The sequence below is a fragment of the Sorex fumeus genome, unplaced genomic scaffold (genome assembly GCF_029834395.1).
Source record: "Sorex fumeus unplaced genomic scaffold, SorFum_2.1 ptg000213l, whole genome shotgun sequence".
Lineage (NCBI taxonomy): Eukaryota > Metazoa > Chordata > Mammalia > Eulipotyphla > Soricidae > Sorex > Sorex fumeus.
The window spans coordinates 459,996-477,097 of record NW_026606270.1 but is presented as its reverse complement, the minus strand read 5'-3'; the positions used below and the strand labels follow the sequence as shown (position 1 = coordinate 477,097).

The 17,102-nt window shown below is 54.9% G+C and overlaps 1 protein-coding gene across 1 annotated transcript in view; it reads right to left on the bottom strand.

Annotated features, from left to right (window-relative positions):
- B4GALT5 (beta-1,4-galactosyltransferase 5) overlaps positions 1 to 16,795 on the bottom strand; it is a 48,975-nt gene extending 32,180 nt beyond the window's left edge. Inside the window, exon 1 of the mRNA XM_056108474.1 lies at positions 16,613 to 16,795. Coding sequence (XP_055964449.1) covers positions 16,613 to 16,727 — 115 coding nt within the window. The 5' untranslated portion in view covers positions 16,728 to 16,795. The remainder of the gene's footprint in view (positions 1 to 16,612) is intronic.
- Positions 16,796 to 17,102: the final 307 nt, after the last annotated feature.

The window sequence follows — 17,102 nt, the reverse complement described above, 5'->3', positions numbered from 1 at the left end:
AAAGGCCAGGGGAGCCAGCAGAAATCCCCAGGGCGGTGGGGATTGGGCGCTTTCCCACACACCCCAGCTCTGCTGGGCCTGGCGCAGCCTCTTTGCCAAGCAAACAAGGGCGCCCTCCCCAGGGCCCAGGTCCAAGGAGCGTGGTCACTGCCGTGTACATACGCTGGTCAGATTCTGATCAGAAGGACCGCACAAGGGCCGGGACTGGGGATATATAAAGGTAAAGGTAAAGGCCCTCCCGTTGATCGTCGATTTGCTCGAGCAGGCCCAGTAATGTCTCCATTGGAGACTTTGTTGTTACTGTGTTTGGCATATCGAATACGTCACGGGGAGCTTGCCAGGCTCTGCCGTGCGGGCCAGATACTCTCGGTAGCTTGCCGGGCTCTCCGAGAGGGGTGGAGGAATCGAACTCGGGTCGGACATGTTGGCCGCTTGTAAGGCAAACGCCCTACCGCTGTGCTATGGCTCCAGCTTGCCGGGCTCTCTGAGAGGGGCGGAGGAATGGAACCTGGGTCGACCAGGTTGGCAGCATGCAAGGCAAATGCCCTACCTGCCGTGCTACCGCTCCAATGGGCCCAGGAAAATCACATGCAGAAAAAAAGCCCTAAAGTGTAAACAACGCCTTATCTACCTGCTAGATTTTACATCTTCTTGACTCAATGCTGTTTTTTCCCAACGCTTTTACAGAATTTCCTAACCCCACGTGAACTACCCAGCACATCCCCAATCCGACACAATCCATATATTTCCATAAATTACTGCTTTCATGATCCAAATTAAATAAAGACTGGGGGGGGGCGGCAACCACCCCCGCGGTGACTGTAATGATCCCCAGGACACTGGGAGCCTTTCCTGCCTGCTCCAGAGATGCAAATGACCGGGCCCTCCTGGCAGCAGGTACCCTGGCAACCGCAGGCCAGGGTGAGCCGGGGGCGGGGGGGCAGGCACCCGACCTTCCTCAACCCAGGACCTGCCGCTCACATGCCCTCACTCGGTCTCACCTGCCACGGGCCCCTGGACAGTGCTCACTGCCGTCCGCGTCACAAGCCCCACTAACACGCTGAGCGTGCTTTTCCCCCATTTATACCGCAGCCCCTCTGTCCCCTCATAACCCCCCAACCCAATCCCAGGCCAATCTCCCGCCTTCCGGCCTCTCTAGCTCAGGAAGCCGTGCTATCCTGGGGGGTGCGAGACGAGCACTCTGGGTGCCCTTCCCTATCTAGAAAGCCAGGTTGCCCCAGGAATCTGAACCTCTCCCACCCTTTCCTGGGCTTCTTCCTGTTGTTTTCCATCTGGAAACCCATTCCCAGGGCACCGAGCGTGACAACGTTGTTCCAACAGGCAGAGAGCAGCGCCCATGAGAACAGCAAACTTTTGGTGGGGGGAGGGTGCTCTCCACTGCGAGTGTGCAGCTGACAGTGAGCGGCAGGAGGGGCCCGCGGGGAAACTGAGAGCCCGGTTAGGCGACCAGCCCAGGTCACAGAAGCGGATGCACGTAGAGCTGGGCTGGCAGCTGAGAACCAAGCCCCCAGGCTCCCCGCAGGCAAATAAACCGGCTTTGTCCTCTAACTTCACGTTTGTTCTGGCGGGAGACAGGTGCAGGGAGACAGGTGCAGCATAGGCAGAGAGCAGGAGGTTAGAGAAAGGGACCGAGATGCTTCCCACAGGTGATTCCTAGGAGCTGAGGGGTCCTGGCATGAATACACCAGCTCACAACCCCCATCTGATGCCAAGGGGCAGAGTGCCCCCCACAATCAGGAGAGAGAGAGTGAGAGAGAGAGAGGGAGAGGGAGAGAGGGAAGGAGGGAGGGAGGGAAGGAGAGAGGGAGAGAGAGAGTGGGAGGGAGGGAGAGAGGGAAATAGAGGAGAGAGAGGGGGCGGGGAAAGCAATCTGTCCCCCCAAACACCAGGAGTGCACCCGAGCATCCCTTTTAACCCCACATCATTCCACGCACAGAGGAAACGCTGCAAACACGGGCACCGTGCCAAGGCTCCTCCTGAGACCTCCATCCCCAGAGGAGTTTCTCCGAGAGAGAAGAGCCTATTTGCAAGGTCCCTGTGCTCCGACGGAGCGGGCATGCCCGGGGCACAGAGGACATGGACCCACCCCTTCTGGGGTCCCGTCCAGGGCTTTCATCATTCAAGTGCCAGCTCAAGGCACCTCACTTTCTCCCACCCACTCTCAAGACTTGACACTTCCTCCTCCGAAATCAAAAGGAAACCGACCAGCAGCGGAAAACCCTTGATAGCACCGATGGCCTTACCCTACAGGGGCAGAAAAACACTCGAGACAAAACAGCAGGTTTGGGGGCGGGAAGGTCAGGGGTTAAGGTGCACGCAGCTGACCCTGGTCTGCGCCCCACCCCAACCCCAGGCTGGCCCTGCCCCCTGCATTGCCAGGTTTGGTCCTGGAGCTCCCAACATTCACTCGCTCCGGCTGGCTGGGTAGCTGGTCACGCCACGCACTGCACAAAAGGCCCCGTCAGAAGCACAGCTGACCTCCCACTGACCACCAGGGCTGGGAACTGCCGGAAGGGCCTCCAGCACCTCACTTTCCACCCCCCCCAAGATTTATGGTTTTCATACCATTCTGAATAGCGTGAATTTAGGGATGTGAATACAATAGCAACTATGGTCACTATCACAGTTGTAGAAAAGGTAAACTGAGGCTGGAGCCGGAGAGGTGCTTGCCTCACACACAGCCAACCCGAGTTTGATGCCTGGCATGTCACAGGGTCCCCGAGCACCACTAGGAGTGGCCCCTGAGCACTGCCACTGCCAGGTTTGCCCCCCAACTCACAATCCCCCCACCCAAACAAGAAAGGAAAAAAAGAAAGATAAAGTGACTGCCTTCCCACTCTGAGGGTGTTTTGTTTTTGTTTTTGTTTTGGCTTTTTGGGTCACACCCGGCGATGCACAGGGGTTCCTCCTGGCTCTGCTCTCAGGAATTACTCCTGGCGGTGCTTGGGGGACCCTATGGGATGCTGGGAATCGAACCCAGGTCGGTCACATACAAGGCAAATGCCCAACCCACTCTACTATCGCTCCAGCCCCTCTGAGTTGTTTTTAAGGATGGGAAAAAATACAGCATTTGGTATCAACTTAATCACTTCAGACACAGGGACCAAGGACCACCCTGACTTCTCGGAGTCCTGGTACCAGCTGGAGCTTACACAGGGCGAGGGAACACCAGTCGAGCGCCAGCCTCATGTGCCCAGCCAGAATGTCCAGGGGAGCCGCTCGACAGCTACGCTGGAGACAGGCAAGGGAATCTGGCAGGAAGGCATGACCCTGGGCAAGCGGCCGGCCTCCTGCCCACTCCACTCAGCTGACCGGGTCCACCCCGGGAACCACTTCCTGGTCACTCCTGCTTTCCCAGACAGGCATGATAGAGGGCAAAAATCCCCAGGAACAGGGAAGTTCCGACAACTTCATTTTGACTTTGTAAAGGCTAATCAACAGGATTGACGGACAGGGATTATGCTGGAACACGTGCGACCAGAACCGATCGTGAACAGCTGTGGAACTATGTGTCTCAGTCATTCCATTTTTAATAACAATAAATACGTACGTACACAAATAGAGCACTTGCTCTGCACACAGCAACCCAGTTTGGCTCTCCGGCACCTCACGTGGTTCCACAAGCATCGCCAGGGGTGGCCCCTGAACGAAGGGCCAGGAGAACGCCCGGACGGCCACCTGAGGTTGCTCCCAAACAAAGCAAAAGGATTTTATAAAAGTCCACTCAAACAGAGGCGTGAGATCAAGCACTGTACTTCCACCTCAAATTAGCCAAGCTATTACCACTGATTTTTTGGTTTTTTTTTTTTTTTTTTTTGCTTTTTGAGTCACACCGGCGATGCACAGGGCTTACTCCTGGCTCTGCACTCAGGAGCTACTCCTGGCGGTGCTCGGGGGACCCTATGGGATGCTGGGACTCAAACCCAGATCAAACCCTATGCAAGGCAAATGCCCTACCCTCTGTGCTATCTCTCCAGCCCCAAGCTATTACCACTGCATGAAACCTGACATTTTTCTGTTTAACTGTATTAAGTGCACATGAGAATTAACTGTAAATCACAAAGGCCGGAATTTCCCATCGAGCTTTCACGCATGGGGGGGCTTGAGAAATAGTACAGTGGGTAGGGTGCTTGCCCTGCACGTGGCAAACCCAGATTCCATCCCTGGCATCCCCAGTGGTCCCCCCAGCACTGCCAAGTCAGCCCTGAGCACTGCCAGGTGTGGCCCCCAAACACATACTGAAAACAAAAATGTTTTCCACGCACTGGCAGAGGTGGCAGATATAATTTCTTTCCAGTGTTCCTTCTGCAAATACCTTGCCAGAATCCTCTTCCACAGAGACCCTGCGTTTAGCAGTAACGGGGAGGCCGGCAGGAAGCCGGAGGCGAGGGGGGGTGTTGGAAGGGACTCGCTCCCAACACTGCATTCGTTCAACTGCTGCCACCCTGAGTTCGGAAATCAATTTTCTCAGCCCCGCCAATTCCCGAGGCACAAAATTTCCAAATATCGGCGCGCGTGTGATCAGATGAGAGGGAAACAGACAAAAACAATGATGAAAAGATAAAGTAAAAAGTAAAGGCCCTCCCGTTGATCATCGATCTGCTCGAGCGGGCCCAGTAACGTCTCCATTGGAGACTTTGTTGTTACTGTGTCTGGCATCTCGAATACTCTCGGTAGCTTGCCGGGCTCTCCGATGAAAAGATAATGAGGAATAAATTATTGTAATTTCCTTTCGTTCTTCAAGTCGATCTACTAGTTTAAAAATATCGTTCCGCGGAACGAGGGGGTAAAAGCTGCCACTCTGCGGGCGCCGTGACTCAGCCCAAAGGCTGCTGGCTCTGGTTCACCTAAACCCCCCGCTGCTACGTCTGCTCGGAGGCCCAGACCGAGGGCCGCGGGCCCGGGAGCGCTTTCCCAGCTGAGTGAGACTCAATTCATTCGTGGTGGCTGCCGAGGGCGCGCTCCTGACCACACCACACGCCAAGGGCCTCTGGCGAGTTGTGTCCACCGCGCTCTCTCCTGCGTGCCGGGCGGGCGCTGGGCTCCGGTCAGGGCTGACGTCAATGGCTCCAGAAATTAGCAGTCGCGGCTGCGAAAACGGGGTCAAGGGATGCAAAAGCGCACAGGTGGTGGAGCAGCTGCAGTAATTAATTGTCTGCTCCCGGGGCGCCAGGGCTGGGGCGGCCTGGGCCCTGCACCTGCTCCGTGCGCATGCGTGTGTGTATGTGTGCTCTGTGTGTGTGTGTGTGTGTGCGCGCACGCATATGTGTGTGTCCACAGAACCTTCCAGGTAAGGCTTTGCCTTCAAGCAGGCTGACCTTTGTTCTTCTGGTTCTGAGTATCAAGGATTCAAATGAAGGGCAGGTGAATGGAGGGGGGGGGAAGGGAATCAAAATCAAAGGTTCTAGAAACTTCCCTGTTCTCCAGGGATGGAGGCATGCCTGCCCCATCAGGCTGGTCTGTGTTACCAAGCTCCCTGGCTCCCCTCCCTCCGCCAGAACATCTGGGCTAGGGCAGATCTTCCTCTGACCCACCGTCCCCCACCCCAGACCGTGGTCTTCCTTTGCACATATTCAAAAACACTCACTCGAGAGACTGGGGCGATAGCACAGCGGGCAGGTGCTTGTCTTGCACACGGTCGACCTGAGGTCAGTCCCTTACGCCACAAAGTTCCCAGAGCCTTGCGGGGAGTTAAGTCCTGCGTGCAAAGCCAGGGGGGAGCCCTGTGCAGAGCAGGGTGTGGCCCACAAACACCAATGGTGACAACAACAACCAAACCCATCTGCCTCAGCAAGAAAGACCCCAAAACCATAAAGGACTCAAGTATCTGGAAGCATCGCACACATACACAAACCCAAGTCCCCTGTAGCTCTGGTGAGGGCCGTGGGACACTTCAGCACTATCACCCCTCAAGACAAAGGTCACAAGGAACGGCCTCTGTCCACGGGGGTCCGTCATACTATTCTCCACTTTCATAGGCTTGAAAATTCCGCTAACGAAGGAGCAAGAGTACCTTAAACATGACCCAGAAGATGGAGACAAGTCAAGTGGGGGTTGGGGGGGGCGCGACTGATGAGGACGGGAACCGTGGCCTATCCAGACAAAGGAACATTGCTCCAACACGCCGAGAACGTGGTCCTGACCACGCCATCACACCGGCAGACCATGAAATCAGCACCAGGCCTGGGGCCTGGGCTGTAGATCGGTGGTAGTGCCTTTTCCTCGGTTCGAGAACCATCTGCTCTCCCAAGCGCCGCCAGGGATGGGCCCCAAGTCCAGAGAGGAAAAATAAAGGACAAATCCCGCTTACTCAGATTCTCTGGGAGTGGTAAAACCACGGAGACAAAGTAAACCAGAAGTCACGAGGGGCAGGGGAGGAGAGGAAGAGATGGGGAGTTATTGCTTAACGAAGTGCTGCCGTTTGGGATGATGAGAAATTATAGAAATCACGTTGATGATTGCGCAACCTCGTGAACGCGATTAACGCCGCGGAAAAGCACTTCAATTACCAAAAGACAAGGCAAATTTTACATGATGTATTTTGCTACATAAAAATGGCAACCATCCACCCCCCCCAGCCACCCCCAAAAAAGAGCACGTAGTTCTGGGCAAAATGACTTCAGAGTCACTTGAGTATCAGGAATTAATAAAATTGGAGCACGTGGACGCCAGCTCCACCCCCATCCTTGTGCTGAGGGTGTTACTATCTCCAATGTGTTGAATAAAGACTTTTTCTTTCCGTTAGCCACACACACACACACACACACACACACACAGCCTTTAGAAGTGTTTCCTTTTTTTTTTTTTTAATTTGGGGAGGGTGTTGGGTCACACAAGTGGTGCCCAAGATCAAACCGCGGGCCAGCTGCATGCAAGGCCGGAGCCTGAAGCCCGGCTCTCTCTCTCTACTGCCCACAACACAGCACGGAGGAAAACACTGTTTTCTGACCCTCACAAGCCCCGGGGTCACCCATCAGAAAACATATATCAAAATTATAAGCATAAGTCATAAATATAAGCATATATCATGAATCATAAAGGTAGGACCCAAGCAGTAGTACAGTGGGCAAAGCACTTGCCAGACCCGGGTTCGATCCCCAGCATCCTATATGATGCCCCAAGCACCACCAGGAGTAATTCCTGAGTGCAGAGCCAGGAGTAACCCTGTCGGATGTGAGACATACATACTCACACACACACACACACACACACACACACACACACATGCGCAGAGATATATGTAATTTAGCCTTGTACATATGTAGATAAGTAATTTACCCTTGTATATACACACACACACACACACACAGACATATGTCATTTAACCTTGATGCTTAAAAGCAAAACTCCTCAACACAGAGTGACCAGCTGTCCTACATCGACCAAAAACTACTCCGAGTTTTCCATCTTTCCAACCTGAGGATTGTTCAATGCACCAGAATGAAACAAAAGGGTCCGATATCCATGAATCATATTTTCAAGGCCACACGGAGGGTGACAGGCAACAGCTGCCCCTTGCCAGAAACTTCCACCTTTACAGCCCTTTATCATAAAGATTATGACCAGTCTGAACTCAACAGCATGCCCGAGACTCACTGAAGCTTTCTGTTTTGTTTTGGGGCCACACCTGGCGGTGCTCACGGCTTACTCCAGCCGTGGACGCGGGGAACGGAAGCCGGTCGGCTGCCTGCAAGGCCAGCGCCTTCCCCGCCGTGCCCTCTCCAACCCGATCCCTCTAAGGCTTCGAGCACCATTCCTGAGCATCTCCCCGAGTTAACGCCTCTCGACATTTTTCATCACCATAATTAGGCCCCTTATTGCCTCGGAGAACGGCTCGTAATTGATGACGGTAACCACAAGGCCTCAGGAACCGAGGCAGGTTCCCGACTGGCGAGGACAGAAATACCAGGTGTCTGTAACCCCCACCCCCCACCCCAGTCCCCTGTGCAGGAGGGGCTCCGGCAGGCAGAGGCGGGAGGGGAGGCTGAGAAGAGCCAGCACCTTCAATTATTCAAAGAGATTCCCCCGAGCTGGAGGAAACAGACGGTTCCCGGGTGGCAGGAAGGACGCGTGAGCTCCCACGGAAAGCCACCACGGAGAAAGGATGAGTGGGAACGTAAGATTCATTTTCATTTAACATCCAATTACCGAGAAGACTTGCGGGCAGGGCAGAAGCTTATGAGTCCGGAGCTCTGTTTCGTGCTTAAAAGCCCAAGTGTGAGGCTGGAGGGGAGGGATTGCTTAGCAGATTAAAATTTAAAAGGAGAGAGAGAAAGAAAAAAATATATATGGAGGAAGGCCAGGGAGATAAATGCTCTTCATACCTATGAGACCTTCCCGGAAAATCCTTTTCTTCCTTTCCTTGATGGAGACACCAGCTCTTCCCCTAGGCCTCCCTCTCTCGGCTGCATCAATCCCAGAGACACTGAACTGTGGGAACTTCTGAGTCCCCCTTGGTGGAACGCAAGTCCTGAAATGATAGCGCAGAGGGGATTTCGCCAAACACCCTAAAAGGGCAAACTGGGGCGTCCAATGGCCACGTGCCAACGCTCCGCCAATCCTGTGCCAAGCCAGGAATCTCAGGATCGGCGCTTCAAGACCCGGGAGACTCCACCAACGAGAAGCCAGGATTTTCATTTCTGTTTGGGGGCCAAACCTGGCGGTGGCAGCATGGGGGACTTACTCCTGGCTCTGCCCCAGCTGCGGGGTCGCTCCTGGCAGCACCCAGGGGCCCTCCCTGGGGCAGGAGAGTGCCCTGCTGCCATCCTATCACTCGGGCCTGAAACCTGTATTCTCAGAGGGGGGTGGGGAGAAGTTGGCTTGGCCGGAGTCAGCACTGCCTGCGACTCACTGCTCAAATTGCAGTGACTCCAGCCCTGACCTGCAGCCTCCAATCTGGACCACAGTTCAAACCCTGGGAGTCCAGTCATCACCCAGGACGTCAGTCTGGACCTGGTCCTTGCTCTCCGCTGCGGGCAGCCTTGGAGCACAAGGACACCAATGCTCCCAAGGGACAGGCGATGGGAGGACACATCCGGAGTGCTACCGAGAGTATCTTGTCCACACGGCAAAACCTGGCAAGCTCCCCATGATGTCTTCGATATGCCAAACACAGTAACAAGTCTTACAATTTTTACTGGGCCCGCTCTAGCAAATCCTGAACAACCATGGGAGGACAGTGCTACAGTGTCTCGCCCACGCCTCTGGTGGGTCTGTGGGGCTTTCCCTAACCTTCCAAGCTGACTCAGGTCTCTCCCTCCACTATCTCAATTATCTCCTCTACTAGCTGTCTTCCCTGGGGAATAAAACCACCTCAAAAAAAAAAAAAATCAGCAGCAAGCAAGCTCTGAGAGGGCAGAGGGCAGAAGTGCTCAGCCCGTACTCATTTCAAATTGCCCCACTCCCGAGAGACCCAAGCTTCGATGCAACACAACTCATTAGCATGAATGAATGGAGGCCGGCCCTGCCAGCAGGAATCAAACAACTCAGGGCTGATAACATACTATCTTCTCTTTTTTTCCCCCTAGTTGTTCTTATGATTCATCTTGTTTTGTCAACCATCAAGTATGTGCCAGAGGGTGATCCCGTAACTCTCAACTTTGGGCGAGTTAATGACGTGGGTCGTGGGTCGTGGGTCGCGGGTTGGCTTTAGAAAGGTCATCTGCTGAGCAGGATGAGCGGTGGAAAGTCTAGACTACAAAGACCTCCCCCCACCTCCCCTACCCGGAAACACGCAGGCAGACACTAAATACAGGATCGCGGCTGACCCACCGATCTTAAACTCCTTTTCCTCGCAGCTTCCTACAAAAATAAACCCAGTGCAAAGGACGACGTAGCTGTATTTGGCCAGTATTGAGTCTAGAGCCAGAGAGACAGTGCAGTGGGTAGAGCGTTTGTGGCTCTCTTTCCTGGAGAATAAAACCACCTCAGGGTCAAAAAGATAAACCCTGCCACACTACCAACCCGGGTTCAATCCCCGCCGGCACCCCATATGGTCCCAGGAGCACCTCCAGGAGTGAGCCCTGAGCACAGAGCCAGGTGTAAGTCCTGATCACTGCCAGAGTGGGGGCAGGGAGAGAGAGGGAGAGAGAGAAAGAGAGAAAGAGAGGGAGAGTAAAGGTGGAGAAAAACGGTGGCCGGAGCAATAGTACAAGTTGGTAGGGTGTTTGCCTTGCACGTGGCAGACCCAGGTTCGATCCCCGGCATCCCATATGGTCCCCCCCCCCCCCCCCCCGTCCCCCAAGCACCGCCAGGAGTAATTCCTGAGTGCAGAGCCAGGAGTAACCCCTAAGCATCAGTGGGTGTGACCCAAAAAGCAAAAAAAAGGGGGGGAGGGGAAAGAAAAAAAAAGCGCCAATTCTCCTCGTAAGCCCACGCCCAATCTGTTCTCTTCTGATTATCCTTTATCTAGACCCGAGTCGAGTTCCAGCTTCTCTCTTCTAAGTCTGTGAGCTTTTTATTTGCTGTAGGCGGCTGCCTGCGCCCATGACCTGAAAAACCGTCCCATTGTGGGAACAAGGGAGTTCCGAAGCTGTGGAACTGCTAATCTTCTGGAGAATTCTAAAGACTGACAACAAAGAACACAGGCTGCTCCCACTGCCCTGGGGAGTTCCTGCAGGGAGCAGGTGGGGACGGGAGTACCATTGTGGATCGGGTGGGGGAATGGGAGCACCATCATGGGGGAATCAGGTCAGGATGGGAGCACCATCATAGCTAGCCAGAAGTGGCCGGAGCACTGGCAGACAAGGCTTGAAAGTAGCATCTGACCACGACCAGCCGCCGTTCCCTGCCACAAACATTCCCAGCTCAAGGCAAGACCTGGGCCTCCGAACAGCACAGCAAGGCGGAGAGGCCAAGAGCCCGGCTGGCTGAGCCACTATCTCTCGGGCACAGGCTTGGAAACTGAAAGAAGCCGCTGATTTGAGGGAGGCAGTGCTGGAGCGGGAACCCACTGAGCCCCCCCGGGGGGCCTCACCCTCTGCATTTCATTCCGGAAAACGCTCAGGAATTGAGAGCGCAGAGACAGAGATACGGAGAGGGGATTTCCATGGGAAGGACAGACAGACAGAGCTGGGGTGCAGCTTAGCAGCGGAGCCCTTGCCTTGTAAGCACACGCGCGCGCGCGCACACACACACACACACACACACACACACGCACGCACTTTGTTTTTTTACCCTATAGTCAGCTGAAATTTTCCTGTTGCTATTTTTAACCAGTAGCACTTGACTATATAAAACATGTATCTTTTCTAAAATCTTAGGTCCAGTATTTGCACAGAACACAGATGGATTATCAGCTTCCCTTATGCACATGCACCTTAATGGAAGTTTGGGTGAGATATAAGCTTGGTGGGGGCTGGAGAAATAGTGTGGCAGGTCGGGCACTTACTGCAAAGCGCCGACCACAGTTCGATCCCCAACACCCCACACAGTGCTCTGGGCACCACTAGAGGGAACCCCGAGGACAGAACCAGGAGTAGGCCCTGAGCACTGCTAGGTGTTGTCCAAAAATCTAAATAAATAAGATTTTAAAAGATAATAGTTCTGGACCAAAGTGACAGTACATCAGGTAGGTATGTACTACCTTGCCTTACACACGGCCGACCAGGGTTCGATCCCCAGCATCCCATATGTTCCCCCAACATTCAGCAATTCCTGAATCAGGAGTAAACCCTGAGCATCTCTGGGTGTGACCAAAAAAACAAACAGATAGGTAGATAGCTAGATAAATGTCCTGGTTTTTTTTTTTTAAAAAAAACATTTTGTTTTTTCTTGCTAAATAAGAGAGTGACTTGTCAGGGTCAGCTAGTAGAATCAGGTAGGATTAGAATTACTGATTTCCTCAAACTAAGAACTAAGCAAATCGAAAAAGGAAAATGCAGGTTAAAGATAGTACAGGGGCTGGATCGACAGCACAGCGGGTAGGGTGTTTGCCTTGCTCGCAGCCTAACCCAGGTTCGAATCCCAGCATCCCATTCGGTCCCCTGAGCACCGCCAGGGGTAATTCCTGAGTGCAGAGCCAGGAGTAACCCCTGAGCATCGCCGGGTGTGACCCAAAAAGCAAAAAATAAGTAAATAAATAAATAAATAGAGTATAGCAGGGGCTGGAGCGATAGCACAGCGGGTAGGGCATTTGCCTTGCACGCGGCTGACTCAGGTTCGATTCCCAGCATCCCATATGGTCCCCGAGCACTGCCAGGAGTAATTCCTGAGTGCATGAGCCAGGAGTAATCCCTGTGCATCAGGGGGTGTGACCCAAAAAGCAAAAAAGAAAAAATAAAGATAATACAGCAGGTAGGGTCCGGAGGGGAGCACCACTGGTGATCGTGTCAACATGGGAGCACCACCATGACCAATCTGGGTTCAATCCCAGGCATCAACTATAGTCTGAGCCGCACTGGGAGTGACCACTGAGCACAGAGCCAGAAGAAAGCCCTGGGCATCTCTGGGTGCGGCCCGAAAACTGAAAAAGGAAAAGTCATTTCTCATTCTTTGTCTTCAATAATTTAATGACCAAAATAAAAATTGATCTAAGGGTTAAAGAGACAGTATAGGGGGTAAAGGAAAGGCCCAGGAAGGAAGGAAGGAGGGAAAGAAGGAGGGAGGGAGGAAGGGGAGGAGAACGGGAAAGGGAAAAGGAAGGAAAGGAGGAACGAGCAAATATAAATAAAATTACATCAATGCATAGACTTGCACAGGAAAGTCAAAATCAGTTAACTGAACAGACAGATGGCAAAGGTCAGTGGCCTTCATATGAGAAAACAATGGCCCCATAAACGTAGGGAACTTTTCAAAATCAGCACTTTAGTCCTGATTAATGATATCGGGCGAAGGCCCTGCGCGTGGCCAAGGCAGGTTCAACCGCCAGCACTGCACAGAGGTCGCTGGAGCCCCGCCAAGGGTCATCCCGGAGGGCACAGCCGGGTGTGCCCCTCACAACCCATCAGCCCTTCACAGGTCCATCAATAAATAGCTCAACCTGTTATCTTCTGAAAGACCCGATCGGACTGGGGTACGGGCACATGCTTAGCTCTGAGATTCTTCTAAAGTTAAAGGATCATAAATAAGTTCAAAGTTTTCTTCAACACGTGAAAAGGAATAGTACTATCTCAAAGGTGAAGGTGAAAACTGAATCCAAGCTCCGTAAATCAAGATAAAACAAAGGGGATGGGGGGGGGGGTTGGGGAGGGCTGGAGGGTGTGTGCAGGGTCAGAGAGCATGGGAGCATTTCTCATCACCGTCAACCCTTACTTCGTCCTTTCCAAATCTCCTTCTGCCCCATCCTTCCGAAGCCTCCTTTGAAGCTGCTGATCTGAAACACTCCTGAACAGTTACAAAAACATAATGTCCAACGATATATGTATATGTATATAAATATTTGCTTGATATATATATATATATATATATACACTCTTTTTGAGTCACACCCAGCAATGCTCAGGGGTTCTTCCTGGCTCTGCACTCAGGAATCACTCCTAGCGGTGCTTGGGGGACCATATGGGATGCCGGGGATCGAACCCAGGTCGGCCGCATGCAGGGCAATCGCCTTCCCCGCTGTGCTATCGCTCCAGCCCCTGGAGCTGTACTTTAAAAAGACAAGGGGAGATGGAAGCACTTGGGGAGAGCACAGGGCCATGACCTCGTACGAAGGCCATGACACCCCCATTGCACAGCGGACCCCAAAACCTAGGGCCCAGCCCCAACCAGGCCATCCCAGGCCTTGGCACCCTTCCCCACCACGAAGGACGGCCCATAGAATAATAGTAACAATAATAACAAAATCAAAACCAACTGAATCGGAATGAGGAAATTAAAAGTCGCTAAGAGCCCTTCGGGCTTATATCACAAACCCATATCACATTCAGGGATTTTTCCTTACATCAAGTTTTCCAGACCAAATAAATGGTGGCCACACTGATTTGGGATGACTCCAGTCCAAAAGCGTTTCTTCTGCTCAGGGACTGAGCGAAACCCAGGGAAGGAGCCAGCCTGGGCTGTCCCAAATCCTAAGTTAACGGCAGGCTGACATGGTGCCTGGCCTTATTATACATGAACGACTCTGACACATATACAATTAGAATGTTGTCTGAACTGTCTCCCATCTTCTGACCATAGTTACAACACACCCTTGGAGTGTTGGGACCTATCTGGCCCCTGAGGCCATGGGGTCTAGAAAGGGAATCAAAAGCAAGGCCTAGAAAAAAAAAAAAAACCTGGAAGGAAACACAAGTGTGACACTTCCCATTGTGCCAGAAAACAGAAGTGTCATTGTTCAGAAACGTTTTTTTTTTAGGTTAAGCTCTATCAAACTGCTGATACACAACCGTTTCTGACCTACAAAAAAAAAAAAAAGGAATTTCATAATGGTTTGACCTACTATTTTATAGTAAGCTCACTGAAGTACTTTGTCTCAAATAAGGTGTTCATGGGGCTGGAGCAATAGCACAGTGGGTAGGGCGTTTGCCTTGCATGTGGCCGACCTGGGTTCGATCCCCAGCATCCCATACGGTCCCCTGAGCACCACCAGGAGTAATTCCTGAGTGCAGAGCCAGGAGGAACCCCTGAGCATTGTCAGGTGTGACCCAAAAAGCAAAATAAATAAATAAGGTGTTCATATCCCAAAGCACGTAAGACCCTGTACTGGGGGGAGGGGAGGAAGGAGGGATGTTAAAAAAAAAGAAGGCGCTTGCCATGCAGGTGATTAACCATGGTTCGATCCCAGGCACCCCACAGTGATCCCTCTGCACAGCTGGGAGTGATCCCTGAGCACAGAAGCAGCAGGAAATCCTGAGAAATGCCAGGCAGGACGCAAAAAAAAAAAAAAACAAAAAAACAAAAAAAAAAAAACCTTGTATTTCTCCAAATTGCTTAACATTCTAAAATCATCTGTCACCCAACTGTCCAAAGCTGGTCACTTGAAAAATGAAGTTCATTAACAGGAAGCCAAGATAAATAAAGCCACCAAGAGCTGAAGGTAAGCAAACTTGTCTGAACCACTCCGCACCCTTCCTACTGTTCCCTCTCCCAGAGGGACGGTCTGTCCTTCAGGAGACTCAGATCCAAAGAGGCACTAATCGACTTCTAAGTGTTCTGCAATCTTTCGCCTGCAACGCTGGGATCTAAGTACCACAGAAGCCTGGGACTTTCACTCACTGGGCTCCCACCGTCCCAAAATCCTCCCGCTGAGGAATTTTAAGTTGACAGGACCCATTTCTGTTGGGTCCTGTCATCTTCTCATCTTTCTCGTCATCCTGCCAGGAGGCTCTGTTTTTCCATTTGGATTAGGCTGTCTCACCTGCCCACTCCAGGGTTCATGGGCTCTGACAGCACCTCTGTGTTCAAATACATCATGTCCCGCTCCCTTCCCGTGGAGTCTAGTGCCCTGTATGCCGAGGAACTCTTTTTCTCAACCCCCCTAAGAACTCACCTGCTCTTGCTCTGCCACTACCCAACCAACCCCCTCCAGGACCCTTAGAGCAAGCAACCCCACGCGACCTGCTCTAGCCTCCTGGAACCTAGTTTGCAGCACAAGCAGCCAAGATTAACGACAGAGAGAAAGTGCTCAAGAGGGGAGAGAGGGAGGGAGAGGGAAAGAGACAGAGACAAAAAGACACACACAGGCACAGACACACGCACAGATGCCCGCTCTGTCTGCAACTTCTCTCCAGCCCGTCTGATGTTGAGTGCCCAAAGCAAATGGCACGAAGCGTCACCACCATCCCGGTGAAACCAGGAGCCTCTTCCCAAAGCGCAAGATTTCCACCGCAGACCCCGGCGCCCCCTTGCACATCATCGGCGGGGCCTTCTCACCTTCCACCCTAGACACCGTTTCCTTGGCTCCCCTGGTCCACTGGATGATGCCAGTGGCGGTCACATCACCCCTCGTGCCCCGTCTGCTCCCTCGAGTCCCAGGCGAGGCGCCCCGGCTCTCGGCGTCGGGTAAGGCGCCAGGTACCAGTCGCGCGGGCGCCTCCCGCCCCGACGCCCCGCGGGGCCGGAGAGAAGCCCCCCAAGTCTCAGGGCGGCACAGCCGAGGCTCGGGCACCACCGGCCCAAGGTCGAGGAGGGCGCCAGCCCGACCTCCCTCGAGTCCTGGGACCTCGCGCCTCCAGCCGCGTCTCCGCGGACGCTCCCGGCCCGGTCCCCGGGGCGGGGGTGCACGGGCTGGACCCGCCGGCCGGCCGCGCCCCCCGGCCCCCAAGGCCCCTCGCCCTCCCCGGGAAGCCCCTCTCCGCGCCCTCCCGCTGCCCAGCGCTGCCCCCTCGGGCCCCCCGGGGAGGCTGGCGCGGCTGGAGGCCCCGGGACCCGGGGCGCAGGACCTGCGGGCGCGCGGGGAAGGAAGGGGGCACCCGGAGGGGGACCAGGGTGTGTCCCTGGGCAGGCGCGGGCAGCGCGGGGGTCTCCCGCGGGCCGGGCCGGGGGTCGGGGGCGCGCGGCGCGGGGAAAGTGGAGGCGAGCGCGGGCGCAGGGGGGCGGGGAGCGGGGGTCCCCGGGGAGGCGGGAGGGCGCGCGCCCGGGGGGCTGGGCGGGAAGCAGCGCGGCGGGCTCCGGGCCGGGGTCGCCGAGCCCCCCCCCCCCCGCGCCCGCCTACCTATGCCGGGCGCCACATAGACGAAGTAGAGCAGCGAGGACGAGAGCGAGAAGAAGAAGAGCGCGGCGAGCAGCGAGCGGCGCGGCAGCCGCAGCAGCCCCCGGCGGACGCGCATGCTGCAGCCGGGCGCCCGCGCCAGGGCCGGGCCGGGCCGGGCCTGCTCCGCCGCTCCGCGCCTGCGCCGCCGCCGCCGCCGCCTCCTCCTCGCGGGTCCCGCCGACCGCCGTCCGCGCCGCCGCCGCTGCCGCCGCCTCGCCGCTCCCAGCCGCCGGCCGCCGCGGGCCGGGCCACAGGAAGCAGCGGGCGGGGGCCGGCGCGGCCCGGGCCGAGCGGGCGCAGCGGCGGGGGCGGGGAGGGGGCGGGGCCGGGCGGGCCGGGGGCGGGGCCGGGCGGGCCGGGGGCGGGGCCGGGCCTCGCCGGGGTGGGGCCTGGCGGGGTGGGGCGGGGTGGGGCGGGGCCGGGCGGGCCGGGGGGCGGGGCCAGCGCTCCG